Raw genomic sequence first — 19,070 nt, 5'->3', positions numbered from 1 at the left:
CTCCGCTCCACTGAACTGCCTGTGCTGCACAGTGTCAGGAGTGGCGTCTGCACTGTCTGCCTTAGGAGTTTCACCACCACTGACTTTTACTAGTGGAGTAGTAGCTCATAGTGCTTAACTAGCTGACTGGTCGACTAGTTGTTATGTACAGTTGTGGTGCTAACTTCACTGCTAGTACCATCTGTTGGCAGCGTATGTTTCATCTTTAAATGAATATCCATAGCAGACATAAATCTAGTTGTACTTTAATACAGCTGTACTCAACGTACATGTCATTGTGGACCAGGTCTCACTTTTGGTGAAGTATTTCCACACCTAGAAATTGTACAGCCCATGTAGCCTTTAGCCATGTTGTGCGCAACTAGTTGACAGTCTATTAGAAGAGTTTTATTTAAATAAACATACAAAGTTGGAAAATGAAATAATTCTGTAAAGGGTGAAGTGCTGATACATTATGTGTCTGTCTTTCCTTCAGGTGTCTTGGACCCCGACTACAAGACTGCATTGGCATCATGGACAGGTAATGTGTTCAAACAAGTGACTCAAACGAAAGTGTTTTACAAGAAACCTGCGATCCATTGAAATGTTTATTATTAGACATGGGGCACACAGAGAAGCAGCTCCATCTACCCTCCTGGTCGTACTTTTCCCCACTGTCCTTCAAGCTGTGTTCTCAGTATGTACACACACACACACACACACACACACACACACACACACACCTGTGTTATTTTTGTTTGGAGTGTCAGTGTTGTGTAGTTGGAGTCCATTGTTGAGGCCAGGCTGGTTTGCGGCTCGATGGGTTCTGGGCACATGGTCAGCCGTGGGGAGTCAGTGGGTTTAGAGCTGCTCTTGCTGCAGGGCACTCTGTTCCTCTTCACGGCTCCTGGCTACAAGGTTATGACTCACGCAACGCACGTGCGCCGAGACTCTTAACCAGCACGGCGCTCAATTTCCTCTTTGTCCTTCTGTCCCGCTTCCATTTCTCTCTTTGCTCTCTCTCCATGCTAGTGACGCAAGCACACTTTCTCTCTCTCCCTCTCTCTGTATCTCTCTCTCTCTCTCTCTCTCTCTCTCTCTCTCTCTCTCTCTCTCTCTCTCTCTCTCCTGTTCTGAATTGGCAAAAAATTAACGAGTCCAAATTTGAGCAATTATTGTGCACCTCAAAGCAAATATTTTATCAAATGCGATTGCATCGAACCAGAGAGCACTCCATTGCACTTACATGATCACAGCTGCAATTTGCTATCTTTCTCTCTCTCTCTCTCTCTCTCTCCCTCCCTCGCTCTCTCTCTCCCTCTCGCTCCCTCTCTCCCTCTCGCTCCCTCTCTCATATAGTGGACTGCTTCTCCAGCAGCTCCGCTCAGGCCCTTGTGTTATCAGTGGGGAGGTGGAGGAGGTGGAGGAGGTGGAGGAAGAGAAGGGGGCATTAGTGTAGCTTCTAGCAGCTTGTGCCATAATGAAGACCTGATCATGAGGAACGCAGCCCATCATTTTGAGCCATGGCTGTTTTTGAGCCCATAGAGCAGGAAAAGGCCTGGCGGGAGAAAAGGCTGCACAGAGAGAGAGAGAGAGAGAGAGAGAGAGAGAGAGAGAGAGAGAGGAACGGGTATAAAATAACAATGAAAGTGAGAGACAAAAGGGAGCGAGAGGATGAGAGAGCGAGAAAATGAAAGAGAGAGGATGAGACAGAAGGCAAGAGGGCCCAGTCTTATGTGATTAATGGCTAGCTGTTAGGCCTGTGTGTGTGTGTGTGTGTGTGTGTGTGTGTGTGTGTGTGTGTGTGTGGGTGTGTGTGTGTCTGTGTGTGTCTGTGTGTGTGTGTGTGTGTGTGTGTGTGTGTGTGTGTGTGTGTGTGTGTGTGTGTGTGTGTGTGTGCGCGCGCGCGCGCGTGTGTGTGTGTCGTTGTCATGTGCGCTCCTCTTGATAAATTGATAGTATTTTGCCTTTGTTCTCCGAGGGGGATAGGAACAAAATGTCACTAACAGCTCTGAGGAAATGGATTTGCAATTTTGAATCCCCCCTTTTATTAGCTGTAGGGATTGGACTGGGTGGAGGAAGGGCAATGGTGATGATGAGAAAACATATTGGAGCATGTATGTGGCAGCAGGACACTGGCCCAGAGTAGCAGCATCTGTTATGAGCAGCAAGAGATGAAATATATGGAAATAAACAAAGCACTGCCACTGAGAAGTCAACACGGGTACAGGGAGCAGGTCTTACCTATACAGGACAAAACAGGACATCTGTTGAGTGGGGTGTGAGAAGGGTCAGATCAGCAAATGGCATGTCAAGTGCAGAATGACCGATCGTCAGTTAGTCACGTTTACATGAGTCCCCTCTCCTCTCCTTCCTCTCCTCTGTAGACACTTCAAAAAGCATCTGAGCAGCGTAGCGTTTGAATCCAGCTCTTGTTGACCTCAGTCCAGCAGATGCCATGCTAACGTGCATACATGCATGCCATTCCCCACCCTTGTTACCTGGTAATCATGAGCAGATGCACGTGTGTAGTCCATAATATGGCCCATTTGGCTCCCTGCCGGTCACTGGGTTGAGTCAGGGTCAGACTGCTCTCGCTATAGCTGTGCAGCTTGATGGGCTTTGGCCCGCCCCTCCAGACTGCAGCAGCAGCACACACACACCAGGCTCCAGCAGACACAGTCCTGCATGCTGCCCACGGAGAGGGCTGTGGCCAGTAATGGTGCCTTATTTATAGTCCCCTATAGAGGCGCTGCAGGAAATAGTGTCTCCATTGATCAGCGCTGGACATCAGTGTGTCTGGGCCCAGTAACAGATGGACGGCGGAGATAAGAGGGCCGAGCGATGAGAAGGAACACAGCACAAGGGAAAAGCCCCTCTCCACAGATGAAAGTGACAGGCCTAGACAATGATCCAGGTGCCTCGCACAGCCACTCTCGTGCCGATAGCTGGGCCCGTAACAAACGTCTCTATCAGATGACACCAGATCAAATGGGCTGCGCTGTGCTCAGTGACAGGAAAGAACAAGCAGGAGGACACACTGACACACAGTCCCAGAGCCACTTACAGTCGGTGGACACAACTAGACTGAACGTGTCACAAACAACAGCTATGGGGATTTTGTTCCCATTAGGTTTGAGTTGACATTTACATATGTTTGCCATGTAGTCATAAATTACACCTCAGCAGTTAAATTTAACCACCTTTATTTAGTATAGAAAACGGTCTATTACCATTAAACACATTGTACTCAACGGACACATTAAAATGATGTTCACCATGTCCCCTCAGAATTATAAGGTTCTATCTACGTTCTGAGTAGTTCTGAGATATTGAGATCAAAGTTAAGCATAGAGTTAAGCACATAGAGTTAAGCAGCATTGACACCAAGAACGATATCGATAACGATAGCTACAGTATAACCATAACGATAAAAGCATTCACACTGGACAACGATAAGAAAAGTCTCTCCTCGTGTTAATAAATGTGATGGCTAAAATATTATGGGTTCTGATTGGCTCTTAACTTTTTATTGTTCTCAAAATCGCTCTGAAAGTGATCCCCAATGATATTCTTCTTCATGTTGTTATCGTTATAGTTATCGTTCTTGGTGTGAACGGCCCTTTATACTGATACAGTAAGTGGAACAAACAACTTCATATAAAATGTCCAACAACTACAAGAAACACCTCACATCACCCTCTTGAATTGCCACAGAATAAGAATATGTCAATAACTCAATTTTCACAAAAATGTCAGATAGAACCTCATAGTGTTCAAAGCATACAACAAGACCAAACAAAAAGGTCGCCTATTTTTTTATAAAGTGGAGCCAGCTGCATCAATATGAAAATAGCTGTACAGATAAGCACTACACATGATAGAGGGACACTGGTGGTGCTGATGCTGAGGGTGAAGATGGCTGAGTGGCGGTGTGGATTGATTCTCTGATGGCCGTGCTCTGCTCTCCCCCTGGGTGTGCTGCTGTGCTGTGGGCGGCCGGCACGGCCAGGTGTCTCAGCTGTGCTGCCCGCAGCCCTGTGGGAGTCCCGCTCCGCCTCGGCCTCTCTGGTCCACAGCCGCACTGACCTCCGCCACACCCGGGTCAGCAAGTCAAGTGAAGAGCAGTTGGGAGCATTCACATCAAAAGGACCCCTGTTGACTGGGTACATTTCTCTATTGGAGCCCAATGTGACCTGCCGTTTGTGCCGCTCTTTAGAGCTGGCTCCTATTGACTACAGACAGGTGTGTGGCAGAGGCTGGACTACACATCAAACTCACCAAATCACTGAGTTTATGATAGATACCATGGCAGTGGCCATCATGGGTCTTTACGGATGACATGATGACAAAGTTAGACACACTCATTGTGTCTAGGTTGTGTTAAGTGAGAAAAAATTAATGAATTATTTGAATTCAGTAATGTAGTTCAAAACAGACTTGCTGATTGTTTTTTTTTTCCTGCCCACATACCAATTTCATGGTCATCCAACAACTAAGTCTGTAGAAGATATATAATTGACCTGTCTTGAATACACTTTATATAAATACATCTGGGTATCTACTGTATGTGTGTGTGTGAGAGAGAGAGGAAAGGAGAGAGAAACAGCAAGGGAGACAGAGAGGGAGATTTTCTGAAAAAGAGGCTATGTATGTTATGTGACAAAACATATCTGTTCTTGGAGGTGAATGCTAGAAGACACACACACACACACACACACATACGCACACACACCAGCCCCGTGTGGGGGTTTCCAGCTCCTCTCCCGTGCTCTTGTTTCCTCTCCACTGAGCTGAGGGGGCTGGAGTGGAGATGGGCCTCCTGAGGTGGACCCGGCTGGACGAGCCAGGCTGGGGGATACGCTGCAGAGAGCAGACACAAAGGTCAGAGGTCAGAGGTCAGCGCCCTCTCCAGCTCTTTGATCCTGGGCGCTGTGATGGAACACACCAGAGGAGTTGAACACAAACAGCGCTGGGCCGGTTGCCAGTTCCTCTGAGTGCCTCCCGTGACATTTGCGTGGCAGCGCTGTGCGTTTGTGTTTTATGTGCAGCGTTTGGATGTATGGGAGCCTGGCATGCCCTGCATGTATTACTGCCCTTTTCACCGCCCAGCCAATAAAGAACAGATGTTTTGGAATATTTCTGTGGGTGTTACAACTCAACTCTCAAATGCACTATGCATAATACACACACAGACACACACTCATTTTCACCCACTCACACATATAGATGCACATAAACACAGCACTTCTCAATGATTTATTTTTATGTTCTATAGCAAGCAGCCGATCATATTTTCTATTCCATAATGAATACATCCTACTCATATGCATACTAGATACACTCTCGCAAATACACACTCACACACTATGCAAGGGTGCATAGATAGGGAAGATTGACCATTTAAATGTTTCATCCAAATGCACATTGCTCTGTTTACTGTTTGGTTAGTAATGTACAGTGGATGTGGAGCCACTTCATCTTACAGACGGCGGTTAAAAAGGGCATAAAACGTCATTACCCTGAGACGGCTTCTCTGGGCCGGCCACTCCACCTCTGGTTCCTCAGGTGGCCCTGCAGACACAAAGGGCTTTAAATAACCGGCCGCCATGTGAACACCTCTATACTACATTTCCATAGTAAAGAGCCACGGGGGACATAACATATGAAAGCACCTAAGACACATTCTTTATGCAGAGTTTGCCAGGGGTGGGAGAGTGCGGCTCCACTTTCTATTATGCACTTTGTTTCGGACTCGTCTTAGTGTCTGCCGCTAGATGTGGGGAGTTTGCGACGGAATCTTCCGCTACGTTCCTCGCTCTAAAGGCATAGTCTGGTTCTGTATCTGTGTTCTAAATAATTCATCCCCCACACATACGCCCGCCCGGAACAATGGCCGCCGTGAATCACATTTGCAAAGTCCAGTGCTTTTACCAATTTACAGGATATATTGTCGGCGTGGGAGGTGCTATGGGAGCCTTGCAGGCTTTCCATTATCTCAGCGTTCCCAAACTTTGCAGGACTTTAGTGCCCAAGTGCAGGAAAGAAAAAGCGTCTCCACACAGACCATGGCTTATTCTAGACACCAGCGTTTTCTGCTCTGTGTGGCTCCACCAGGCCCAGGCCCCCCTTCCTCACGCGCACTGAGATGAAGTGACTTGAGTGTTATGGCATTTAATGGGGTTGGCTCCATCCTCCGCCCTCTCTCTCCCTCTCCCTCCATCTCTATCTCTCTCTCTATCTCTCTCTCTGTCTGTCTCCCTCCCTCCCTCTCTCTCTCTCTCTCTCTCTCTCTCTCTCTCTCTCTCTCTCTCCCTCTCTCTCTCTCCTCTCTCCGTGATGGATGGCGGGGCCCGGAGTGCAGGCTGGCGCGGCTGATTTGGAGTGCGGCGGTGCTGCTTGGCCCCGATCAGCCTGCTCTGCAGTAGCAAATTAGCCGCGTTATTAAAAGGAGAGGAAATGTAGCGCCACTGATTCACACAGTCTGGCTGCCCCGAGCACAAGTCCCAAATCAGTGCCCTGATGCCGTTTCATTGTGAGAGACAGCTCCAGATCAAGATGTATCACCAAATGGGATGTCTTAGACACCTCTGTTCTGTCTCTCTCTGTCTCTCTCTGTCTGTCTCTCTCTCTCTCTCTCTCAATCTCTCTCTCTCTCTCTGTCTCTCTCTCACTCCCCCATTATTCCTCATTTACACCAACAGAGCTCCTTTTCCAGCTACAATTTATTCATGCGCGGGTATGTCTGCTTCTACCATATTAAAAACTTCCCCATAGCCATGAATAGGAAAGGTCTCATTTCCATTTGAACGTTGCTGTTTCTGGAGCGGTGCAGCCTTCTGAGCAGCGTCTCCCTCTCTGTGTGTGCAGGACTCCCCTGATTGCGGCGGGGGTGATTGGTGGGCTGTTCGTGGTGGTGATTGTGGGGCTGAGTGTGGCCGTGTCCCTGCGCCGCAAGAACATCAAGAAGAAGAGAGCCCTCCGCCGCTTCCTGGAGACCGAGGTAAGACATCCGCCACTGGATCTGTCACTCATACAAGTCACACTCACAATGTGACAGAGACGATATGTACATTGTGCAGTGTGTGTCTGTGTGTGTGTGTGTGTGTGTGTGTGTGTGTGTGAGAGACAGAGAGAGAGAGAGAGAGATGGCTTCCTGTCCCAATGTGAACTCAGCGATTCCGTCCTAGTCAGCACTTCCAGCAGTTGTGGTCCTGAAGCGGCGGTGTACAGCTGCCATTCGCTGGTCGTACTCAATCACAGCGGACGGCCGGCTGTCCACTCTGAAAATAGACACGCTGCCATTCATTCTTCCTGGCTGTCCGTCTCGGTGACGGCGCTCAGCCTTCCGCAGCGCGCAGCAGGGACGCCTGTCAGGGCCGATGTCTTCTTGTCCCCGCACCGCACCGCACCGCACCGCACCGCACCACACCGCACCGCACCACACCGCACCGCACCACACCGCTCCACTCATCCATCCTCGGGACCAGACTGGGAAGCGCTCCACTTCCATTCATTGTCAGGACCCCTGTGCTACCAGCGAGCCATACTGTAGATTAGAGTTCCAGTGTGCCATCTACCCTCTCCATCTCTCCCTCTCTCTCTCTGGGTCTGATGCTTATGGAAGGCCTCACATCAGCCATCCTTCTCAGGCCCTCCTCTCTGCTGCTTGTCTGGCAGACTCTGGACAATCCAAGTACCGTCCAGTGGACTCAAATTATTGAGAGCTGATAGGAAGGGAAACACTTCTATAAGAAGGCTGTGTGAGTGTGTGTGTGTGTGCCTGTGCATGCGTGCACCCTCATTGCTCCTGTGGGCGCGTGTGAGTTATGATGAGCGCGGAGCTGCAGTCGCTGGAGAGGCCACTCAGGCTGAGTGGGACTGCAGGAGACGGCGTATTAAAGCTCTTAATGCCACCGCCGAGACAGCGGCCCAGACGCCCGCCACCGCCCCACACACCTCCCCCCGGTCCCCCGCTCCGCAGACGCCTCTCCAAACACCGATGCACTAATGACAAGATGGCAGACTTTTTTTGAAGCCATCTTTGTGCCCATTATAGCCTCCTCTTGAGAACCTTCCTCCACTCATCCTCATTCTCACACTCATCCGTCTTCCTCTGTCTCCCCCTCTCTTTTTTCTCCTCCTCCTCCCCCACTCATTTCTCTCGTTCTCATGCACGCGCGCGTGCTGACACCAACGCGAGGGTAACGCTCAAAAGATGTTGTGAATTATTAGAGCAACAGAGTCGGCCTCTTGTCTCGTCTTCACCCCCTGATTCCGTGCGGGCCTGGCGGCTCGGCTGTATGCAGATGGTGTGCGGCTGCGTGGAGGTGAGTGGGCGGATGGGTCCGCTGCTCTGCCCGTGGGGCTGACATGCCCCCTTCATGTTTGCTTCCGCATGTGCACGTCTGCAGGCTGTGTGCTACTAACCTCTGCCCCCCATCGCAGAGAGCCGCACAAGCACCGCTGCAGATTAGGTCAAAAAGAACTCGCAAAGTGATCAGCACATCCAAAAGAGTTTCTTCCAGGGCTTTTCTGGGTGCCAACGGGAAAGCAAAGCACACTGTTGCTATGGACCTGAGCAATTGCCTCTTTTCACTTTGTTTTGAAGTAGTGAATGACTGGTTTCCTATTGGTTGATCCCAGCTTGATCCTTCAAAACTATGTACAGTAACACAAACTGGAAGTGTGTGTGTGTGTGTGCTGTGTGCAGAAAGGCTGTATCCTCTATCTCCATGTGGATTTCAGCACCATGGACAGCTATGTTGCCTGGTTTCAGCACTGAGGGCACGGACAGCCCCCAGCCAGTGCTCAGATCAGCGCTTACTCTTCATCCACTTCCTCTGTCCACTCCCCTCCCCGCCTTCTCTCTCTGTTCTCTCCTCTCCTCTCCTCTCCTCCATCGCCCGCGCCCTCTCTATCTCTTTCATCATGCGTCTCCTCTCTTCTCTTTCGTCATCTCTCCCTCTGTCCTTCTTCTCTCTCTCTCTGCTCCTCGTGCGGCTGCTCTTTGCTCCTCTGTCCAGGGCACTTGATTTAGAATTCCATTTAAATGAAGAACAGCTATTGTTTTTTAATCAGGCGGCGGTGATGAGACAGGGAACACGGCAATGGCTGAGGGGAAGACTGATTTACTCTCTCTCTCCTTTTTCTCTCTCTCTCTCCCTCTCTCGCTCCTTCTCCTTCTCTCCTTGGCTAGTCCCTTGTGGAAATGAAACTGTGAGCGCTCCCCCCCTCCACAGACGCGTTTATTACCCTATCTCTCAATTTCCCCTCGCTCCCCTCGTTTTTGTCTGCCTCCCTCTGATTATCTCTCTCTTCTCTTCTCTTTTCTTCTCTTCACCCTCCCCTGCTTTGATTCATCCCTTCCCTCTTATCTCAAAAATCCTTTCAATGATCCCGCAGTGAAGGACCATTTCCACTGAATCAGTCAAATCTCACCACAGCTGAGAAATCTTAATACAGTGGGGATATCAGAATAGAGCTATTCTGTGCGTTGGTAATTAAATCTGGTAAAGTGGACTGTGATTCTGTGCTGTAGCCCCTCAGTGATGCGGTGGCTGTGCTTTATCGCCCTGTCCAGCTGGTGGAGCCGCTGACCCCGAGCGGAACAGCCCCCAACCAGGCCCAGCTGCGCATCCTCAAGGAGACGGAACTCAAGAGGGTCAAGATCCTGGGCTCAGGAGCCTTTGGGACTGTCTACAAGGTACACATTCGTCATCACCGCAACGTCCATCTAACTACTTCAGGACAGAGTGACAGAGATGCACAATCCAATAGTGTATTCTGTGTATTCAAAAGAATTAACAAACTTAATGAAAAGGCTTCATGATCTATGCATATACATGATACATAATGTGATGCTATAAACAGCATGAACACATTCTTTCGCTTCCTGTCTCTATCTGTGTTTTAACATATCCTTTCACTCCCTGTCTCTCTATCCCTCTCTCCTCCATTCAGGGCATCTGGGTGCCAGAGGGAGAGACCGTGAAGATCCCGGTGGCCATAAAGATCCTGAACGAGGCCACCGGACCCAAAGCCAACGTGGAATTCATGGACGTGAGTGACCCTCTCAGCTGAGTCAGAGTGTTTGAGTGGCACGGTCCCTTAACTCCCGCCCCCCCGGGTCCCCCGTGCCATGTCACTTTAGGCTACCCATCAGCCACTCCCACTCCCACCCATCCATGACCCACCACACTCCCCCTGCACATCAAAGGGAAAAATGTATGTGAAAACAGCAATGAGCTGAATCGCTGCTTGATGATGCAATGGCAGAGAAACCCACTCCCCGAGCCCTTTCTCCCAATCTGCCTGATATCTGACTGGGAAAGGATGGGCTGCTCCCAGCTGCCACAGCAGAATGGCTCTTATTTTGGGTCTATGAAAATCAGATGTCAGCAAGCTTATGTGTGTGTGTGTGTGTGTGTGTGTGTGAGTGCTGTGTAGCTGTGTGTAGCTAATTTATGCATGCGCACAAACATTTATGTGTACAGTATGTATGTATGTACAGTATATATGTACTGTATGTAAGTGCATACTGTATGTAAGTAAGTAAGTAAGTATGTTTGTAAGTATGTACAGTATGTACTGCATGTATGTACGGAATATACTTGTGTGCATTTCTGTGCATGTCTACAGTATGTGCCTGAGTAGTATGCTAGTGTGGTGTGTGGACGTGCGTTGGCTCCGTGGTGGGTCTGACTGGCAGCCCTCAGGTGGAGCCAGAGGCGGTGGAGGGATTTCCCATGGTGCACCAGCAGCTGAGGTGTTTGCTAATGAGCTCTCCTGCTCACCATGGAGCGTGGCATATCACCCAGTCAGCTGGCACCGACACGCAGGGAGGAAGACCTTGAGTTGTCTTTGTGGAGGTGGAGGTGGTGGAGGGGGGAGGTGCCGGAGATGGTAATTGGGTGTTGCAACCGGTGTGGCCCTCCCATTGGTCCTGCTCGCCACCGCTCAGTGGACAGGCGGCAGGAGAGGAGGCCTCATGCGGCACCTCCATTTAAACAGCAATCAGAGCGCAGCAGCACGTGCTGTCAGGCCACACACACACACAGACATACACACATATACACCCCCCCCCCCACACACACACACACACACACACACACATGCTCACTCACACACACTCTCTCACTCACTCACTCACTCACTCTCTCTCTCCTACAGACAAGCACATAGGGAGAAGCTCAGACACACATATACTGAGACAGGCACAGGCTCATACACACGTGTGCACACATATGCGCACACACACACGGACGCTCACACACACACACACACACACACACACACACACACACACACACACACACACACACACACATATATATATATATATACTGTATATATAGAGGCTAGCCCTAGCCTTGCAGAGGTGTGGACTCCTCTAGCTGCTTCAGACCAGCAAGAGGGCCAATTCTCATTACGCCTCTGTCAGAGCCATGCTGATGGGACTTGTCTGTGTTGTGTTTGTGTGTGTGTGCGTGTGTGTGTGTGTGTGTGCATGTACCCCACTCCACATACACTATGAGCGGAGAATTGGACCAAAGGTCTGCATTAGTTTTGGCCACTAAGAGCTTCTTTAAGGCCTTTCTGCTTTAAATTTCATTTCACAGTTCTATATTTTCAACTGTGTTTTGGTCTCTTTCTCTCACTTCCTCCCTCATACACAGACGCACACACGCATCACTCTTGCTACACGCGTCTCTATTTACATACATGCAAATGGATCCCGGGAGGGAAGGCTTTTCCAGCCATTGCATCACGCTAATAGACAGGAACATTCAACATCCGCCTCATTATCACAGGGCACAGGCACTCTCACACAGCCACTGAATATGGATACGGATGATATATTTATGTCCCTTTGTGTTAGCATGCATGTGTGTGTGTGTGAGTGTTTGTGTGCATCTGTGTGTGTTATTGAGCTATATATATATAAACCCTATAGTTTTCACATGTGTTGGATGAGAAGATGATTTTTTTAAGCCAGAGAGAGTAATAGATGAAGTCCCTCACTATGCAGATTTACAGTGGCACTTAGTTTCCATGAGCACACAAAAAAAGAGGCTCTCCCCGCTAGTATAGACCTGATTTAGGGGCCGGGGAGAGCCTGGAGTAGATCTTCAGCCAGTAGCAATGGAATAGATTATGCCAGAGCTATAAACCCGCCGGATAAATCTAACCTTTATTTTACTAGCCCTACTATAACTTTGTCCAACCTTATAAATGGAATTGTGCTTGTCTATGAGTGTGAGTGTGTATGTGTGTGCTCGTGCATATCTGTATGCATATGACAATACGGGAGTCATTTCCTAGTAAGTTTGCATTTGCAGCTGTACGGCTTGATGTGACCATATCTCCCAGTAGTCCTATACATAAACACATCCGGCACAATTCTCCATATGTCATATCTACCTGCCTATCTTTCACCTGGGCACCAGAGGTGGAAAACTCCAGCTTCAATGAGTGTAAGACCTACCACATATCTGTGGCAACTATTCATTTAAACCAGCTGATTCTAATTGGCACAACTCTTCAGCTAGGTACAGTAGAGCAGCTAATTGATGAGATCACCTGGGCTAAGTGCACAGGTAGAACCAATACATGATCGGACTTTTACTCACTGAATCTGGAGTTTTCCACCTCTGCTGGGCTCCTTACATTTGTCTGCTAGAGCACTGCAGATCCATTGGGTTGCTAGTGGTCCCCTGGGCTTTAGTTGCTGTGCCTCCTCTGCCCCCAGGAGGCTCTGATCATGGCCAGTATGGAGCACCCCCACCTGGTGCGTCTGCTGGGCGTGTGCCTGAGCCCCACCATCCAGCTGGTGACGCAGCTCATGCCGCACGGCTGCCTGCTGGACTACGTGCACGAGCACAAGGACAACATCGGCTCCCAGCTGCTGCTCAACTGGTGTGTCCAGATCGCCAAGGTAAGGAGGCCGCACCCCGTGGGTCATCCTGGGACAAAGGTGAAATGTCTTGTCTTGAGTTTATTTGTGCCTGACAACAAAGACGGTGTGTGTGTGTGTGTGTGTGTGTGTGTGTGTGTGTGTGTGTGTGTGTGTGTGTGTGTGTGTGTGTATCATGAGTGAAATATCAGAACATTTGCTGATGCTGATATTATGCTGATATTATCCATTTTGAATATCATACTCAAAAAATGCACGATCATTTGTGACTGGATTGTATGTACTTTTATGTATTGGAAGGAGAAGCTGTGGTGCGTGACTGAAGTGATTGTGCATGGGTGTTGTTTTCAGTCTGAGGGTGAAGCATACCCTCCCAGTTTCCAGGTTCTTTTGATTCAGAGCCCCTCGCTGTGTCTTCCGCGCCTCCGATCGGAATTTCTCTCCCTCCTCTGCTCAACTATTCATCTTTTATCCTCCGCCGCCACTTTCAAACTTGGTCACGCACTGGTCAAGTTCAGCCCAGGCGTTTGAGCAGTGTTGAAAAGCAGGCGCCACTCTCCTCTCCCCTCCTCTCTCTCTCTTCTTGGCTCTTCTTATCTTTCCTGATCAGGCAGGTTGTTTATTGCAGCAGTCAGTGCTTTGTTCCAAACTCACAGATGCTTTCTCAATATTAGAGTAGCGGCCCGGCCTCTAGTAAACCCTCACCTCAAACATTTATGAGCCACAACGCAGCCAAGTGCATGTCTGTCGGGCTCCCCTCGAATTTAATGAAAGCGTCTCATGCATGGCACGTCTCCAGGGGTCTGCTTTACCTTCAAGCCCACGGGCCAGTGGCACTCGCTCATTTCTTCCCTTGCTATTTTGGAGTCTGCTGCACAAACTGTGTGAATGCTTAAGAATTGCCTGCTTTTGGATCAAAAAGCTGGCTGCTAACAACACGACCACTGAAAAAAACTGCAATCGATGAGAGCAAAGCAAAACAAAATAGAGGCAGTACGAGAACTCATGTTCTGAAGACGCATTTGATAATAAATCTCAACACAAATATGTGGAAAATGAAGCTCGTTCCTTACGTTTTGGTAGTGAGTGTGTTAACACCCAGGTGGTCATTTCCGCAGAGTATCTTGGAGAGCTGATTATTCATCTTGCCAGTATTTATCTCACTAGTATGTGTAACTGGAAGCACAAAGCAGAAGCTCAAGCTGATGTACTGAGAAAAAAATGTCAATTAGTATTTGAGAGAAGACTTTTCCATAGGTGTACTGATTAAACAGTTGGCTTGGAAAGCTGTTTTGCTGCAAAAAAACATTCTTTTGTATTTGTTTTGTTTAGAGAGCAAGACACTTTATCATTGTGTCAAGACGCATAAAATATGTACTCCACTTTGCACATTCATTAATGACTGTATTTCTTTGGTTTGTGAACCAGTTTAGATTAATTCTTTCCACCGAGATGTTATTTGTTGTGGCAATGCATTATTTACGAGACAAAAGTTCAGAAGTATTTATTATTTAGAAGTGCCTTATTGGACACAAACGGCTCTGCCCATGCCCTCACCCATATTGGGGTGTGCTAGCTACTCAAAGCTGTTGCTGTACCGAGAGAGACAGAGAGAAAACATCACCACAACCCCTCTGGTTCTGCCAGATCAATAGAAATGCTTGTTTATCCAATGCAATATTGTAGCTCTGTTGTATTCTTAGTGGATCAGTTTGGCTGATCCTGGTGATAAGTCCAGTAAATCCATTAGACAATTGAGCTCTCTGTACACACCAACACAGTCTTTATAAGAGCGCAATCAGAAGTAAGGAGGGGGGGGGGGGGGGGTTCCTCTTTATCTTAGCTAGTCTACCTGCCGCTTATCGCCAGCATGTCGGAGTTATGAGCTCAGGCCTGATGGAGCAGTGTGGAGTGTGTGTGTGTGTGTATAGTCATGTGTCTGTCTGTGTGTGTGTGTGTGTGTGTGTGTGTGTGTGTGTGTGTGTGTGTGTGTGTGTGTGTGTGTGTATAGTCATGTGTGTGTGTGTGTGTGTGTGTGTGTGTGTGGAGGGCTCGTCCACAGGACGTAGAGGTCCTCAGCCCTGGCAGGGAGTCCAGAGGGGTCATTCCACCTCAATTCAACGGATTTTAGAGAACATTTCTGCTTGACCATCTCAGATTTGCTTCAAACTTTTACCATCTAAAGAGTAACCATTTAAACTAACTTAGCCAAAATATTAGATCGGTATACCTAATACATCCAGAGAAAAACATTTTTGAACATGGTACCCCCCTTCTGATTTTTGGCACATTGGCGCCCTCATCTAAATCTGCAGCAAAGTTCAGATGTCATTATCTCAAAAAGTGTTCAAGCTAAAGACTTCAAATTTTCTGTGAATAATGATTGCTACCTATAGATTCCACATATTCATTCCTAAGTCGTATGTGTTGACACTGACTGTGTTTCAATCTTGTGAAATCAGAAGAAAAATTGCAGATTTCTTTCACACCCCCACATTGGGTGCCCCATTACACAATTTGTAAACAAAATGTTTGGCAAATGGTTATGTCTCTCTACAGAAGTGTTTAAGCTGTCTTTGAAAAAGTAATGAAGAGGTGTCTATATTGCTTTTTTGTTGGAAGTATTGTAACACAAAACTGAAAAACAATCAATTTGGATAATATTGTATCTCCCCATTACAGAGGTATGACAAGCTATACCAATGAATTGAACACATCTCCAGAAAGAGTATGGAATGGGCTTTCAGACTGTGAAATTTCAAGATGGTATTATGGCTATGGTTATTGAAATGTTATTTTTGAAATATTGGTCTACTATAACAACACATTGCTGATATCCATGAACAGTGACATCTAGTGGCATTAAATGGTGACAGCAGCAATTTATTTCGGAAATACAGGAAATATTTTATTAGTTCATCACTCAGCAAGTAAATGAAAATATAAATGTTTAACAGTATGAGACATAAACATCTGATACTTAGGAATAAGACAAGGATTATGAAATCATTAAATAATAGCACAAAAAAGCAACGCTAATTGTTGTAATAGACCAATATTTAAAAAAATGTTTTTTAATAACTGCAGCCATAATACCATCTTGAAATTTCACAGTCTGAAAGCCCATTCCATACTCTTTCTGGAGATGTGTTCAATTCATTGGTATAGCGTGTCATACCTCTGTAATGGGGAGATACAATATCATCCAAATTTATTATTTTTCAGTTTTGTGTTACAATACTTCCAACAAAAAAGCAATATAGACACCTCTTCATTACTTTTTCAAAGACAGCTTAAACACTTCTGTAGAGAGATATAACCATTTGTCAAACATTTTGTTTACAAATTGTGTAATGGAGCACCCAATGTGGGGGTTGAAAAAAAATCTGCCATTTTTCTTCTGATTTCACAAGATTGAAACACAGTCAGTATCAATACATACGGCCTACGAATGAATATGTGGAATCTATAGGTAGCAATCATTATTCCCAGAAAATTTGAAGTCTTTAGCTTGAACACTTTTTGAGATAATGACATCTGAACTTTGCTGCAGATTTAGATGAGGGCGCCAATGTGCCAAAAATCAGAAGGGGGGTACCATGTTCAAAAACGTTTTTCTCTGGACGTATTAGGTATACCAATCTAATATGTTGGCTAAGTCAGTTTAAATGGTTACTCTTCAGGTGGTAAAATTTTGAAGGAAATCTGAGATGGTCAAGCAGAAGGCATTTGTTGAATTGAGGTGGAATGACCCAGAGGCGTCAGCAGCAGCTCCGAGCAGCTGAGGGGGAAACAGGTTAATGGCTGCCCTGTCCCCCATCAGACAGGCCCTCACACTATGGATTATTAATGGAATAATCAGGCGTGGGACTCATTTGAATGGAGAGATTAATCAGGGAATAATGCATGCGGGAGGCGGATGGGGGATGCCAACGGCGCCCACACACTCGCCTCTGCCCACCCAGCACACACCACCCACCCCCCTGCCCACCCAGCGCACCCCACCCACCCCCCTGGCTCCTAACCTTCTCTGTCTTCTCCTCCTCCTGTGAACTCTTCTGTTACTTCCTCCACTCCCGACCCACTCTCCTTTCTGGACCTTTTTTGGCCAAACAGTTGAGTTTCGTTCAGAATTCTTTGTACCTCAGTGCTATCTAGTGAGCCAGACTGCATTTCCATCAGTAGTGTACGGAACCTGGAATGCATCATCAACAGTAGATGTATCGTGCGTAACTGACCTGTCAGATGACACACCCACTTCAGTTCACTGAAAAAAAAAAAAAAAAATTTGATTTGTCTTCGGTCGAAAAATGGTTCAACATCTGGATTGTGAATCAGTACGGAACCTGTTCTCAACCAAATGTGGACTGCGAGATATGCTGACCTACAGTATGCTACACATAGGAGCCACATATTCCCCCTGATGAGCTAAGTGGCTGCCAGAACTCTTGTTGTGGTGATCTGATACTTCAGCCAGACCCCTCAAGACACGTGCTACCCAATTACCCAAACCAATAATATATCAGTTAGGTCCTCACAGTGAGCTCCAGCAGAAGTGAAACCTCACAACTGTGCTCAATTTCCAGTGCAAACAGCTATCCATCTCAAGTGCACAATCAGCAGATCAGATAATTGTGCAATTAGGAGATAAAGTGAATTAAGGCTGGGAGATCAAACTAATAATCTCCTTTATTTCGCCGCCTCCTGCGTGACATTAAATTTGTATCTGCTTCATGAGACGAGGCGCTGATGGAGATCTAATAGGCGCGAGCGACTGAGTGTAGCCACGGGTCATTTCTGTGCGCAAACCCGCTCCGTCTCGACAAGCAAACATCTTTCACGTGGTCTCATTAGCCAAGCCCCGGGGCTCTCCTCTCCTCTCCTCTCCTCTCCTCTCCTCTCCTCTCTCCGTTCTACTCTGCTCCACCTCTCTTTTCCGCTCCTCTCCTCCCCCCTCCACCTTTCCCACCCCGCTCATATGAGTCTTTAGCCTCCGTCTATACATTTTGATCCGTGTCTCATGTCCTGGCGCCGCTCCTCTGAAGTGGGAGCTGTGCTGCAGCCCCGTGGCTCCCCCTCTCCCCCGGCGCCTCCTCAGATCTGCCGCTCACGTCGGGTTTGATGTGAAGCCCCGTCGGTGGAAGCTGCCTCGTCAAGTGTCTGGAAACGGATGCTGCGCGCGCCAGCTACACGGATGAGGCAGGACAGCTTGTGCCACGAGGAAGGAGCTCTCATATCATACCAGTGAATAGGGGAGAGCGTGGCGGGCCTTGCAACACAGTCGGCTGTGTGTGTGTGTGTGTGTGTGTGTGTGTGTGTGTGTGTGTGTGTGTGTGTGCACGTGGGTATGGGCGTGGGTGTGCGTGGGTGTGTGTGTGTGTGTGTGTGCATGCGTGTGCATGCGTGTGCGTGTGCGTGTGCGTGCGTGTGCGTGTGCGTGTGTGTACATGTGTGTGTGTTTATTTCCCTGCTGAGCTCCCAGGCAGACGGAGCTCAGAGGGAGCAGACACACACACACACACACACACACACACGCACATAAGCCCGGCCAGTGTCCAATTACTGGCCCAGGGATTGGTTGAGTGGACCAGAGCTTTGTGCTGCCGCACCCTTTCCACCGAGCCCTTGCACCTCAAAGGACCACCGTGGGCTGAAATAGGCACTTCTCCACAGCAAGCGCAGTGTGGGGCCGGCCCTGCTGCTCACATAATGGCACTAAGACAAAAGAGAGAGGTGTTTAGTCAGCACGCGTTCTGCGTTTTGCTGCATGGTGCATGAGAGAGCAGAGAAGAAGCTGTTACATGACCGCCTTCGGGAATGCAACAGGTAGGGGACACATACAACCAGTGTTGGGAAGGTTACTTTAGAAAGGTAATGTGTTACAGTTACAAGTTACCCTGTTTAAAATGTAATAGTAGTGTAACTATTTGAATTACTTTTTCTGAGTAACGTAACTAATTACTTTTGATTACTTTTCCGATTTTTTAATGATAAATATAGTCCCCAAATCCATGCGAAGATTTCGGCCTTGGTCTACAGGCTGCCGAGCAGTTCTGTACAAGTGCACAAGGCAGCAAGGGCATTCAATACATGAATTAGCATCACATTTTTTGTGAGGATAATATAATGATAATCATAATACGTTTACAGGCAGGCATGTAGGCCTACGCTGATG

The 19,070-nt window shown here is 47.8% G+C and overlaps 1 protein-coding gene across 3 annotated transcripts in view; it reads left to right on the top strand.

Annotated features, from left to right (window-relative positions):
* Nucleotides 1-19,070, top strand: part of LOC134078119 (receptor tyrosine-protein kinase erbB-4-like) — a 222,629-nt gene that overhangs the window by 178,658 nt on the left and 24,901 nt on the right. For 2 of the 3 annotated variants that reach the window (XM_062533797.1, XM_062533795.1), the window contains exons 16-20: nucleotides 476-520; nucleotides 6,850-6,982; nucleotides 9,563-9,685; nucleotides 9,943-10,041; nucleotides 12,731-12,916. In XM_062533797.1, coding sequence (XP_062389781.1) covers nucleotides 476-520; nucleotides 6,850-6,982; nucleotides 9,563-9,685; nucleotides 9,943-10,041; nucleotides 12,731-12,916 — 586 coding nt within the window. The remainder of the gene's footprint in view (nucleotides 1-475; nucleotides 521-6,849; nucleotides 6,983-9,562; nucleotides 9,686-9,942; nucleotides 10,042-12,730; nucleotides 12,917-19,070) is intronic. The other variant, XM_062533796.1, reaches the window with a different exon arrangement.

Source organism: Sardina pilchardus, chromosome 4, assembly GCF_963854185.1.
Source record: "Sardina pilchardus chromosome 4, fSarPil1.1, whole genome shotgun sequence".
NCBI lineage: Eukaryota > Metazoa > Chordata > Actinopteri > Clupeiformes > Clupeidae > Sardina > Sardina pilchardus.
Note: the sequence above shows the minus strand (reverse complement) of the source record. Positions and strands in the feature narration are given on the sequence as shown.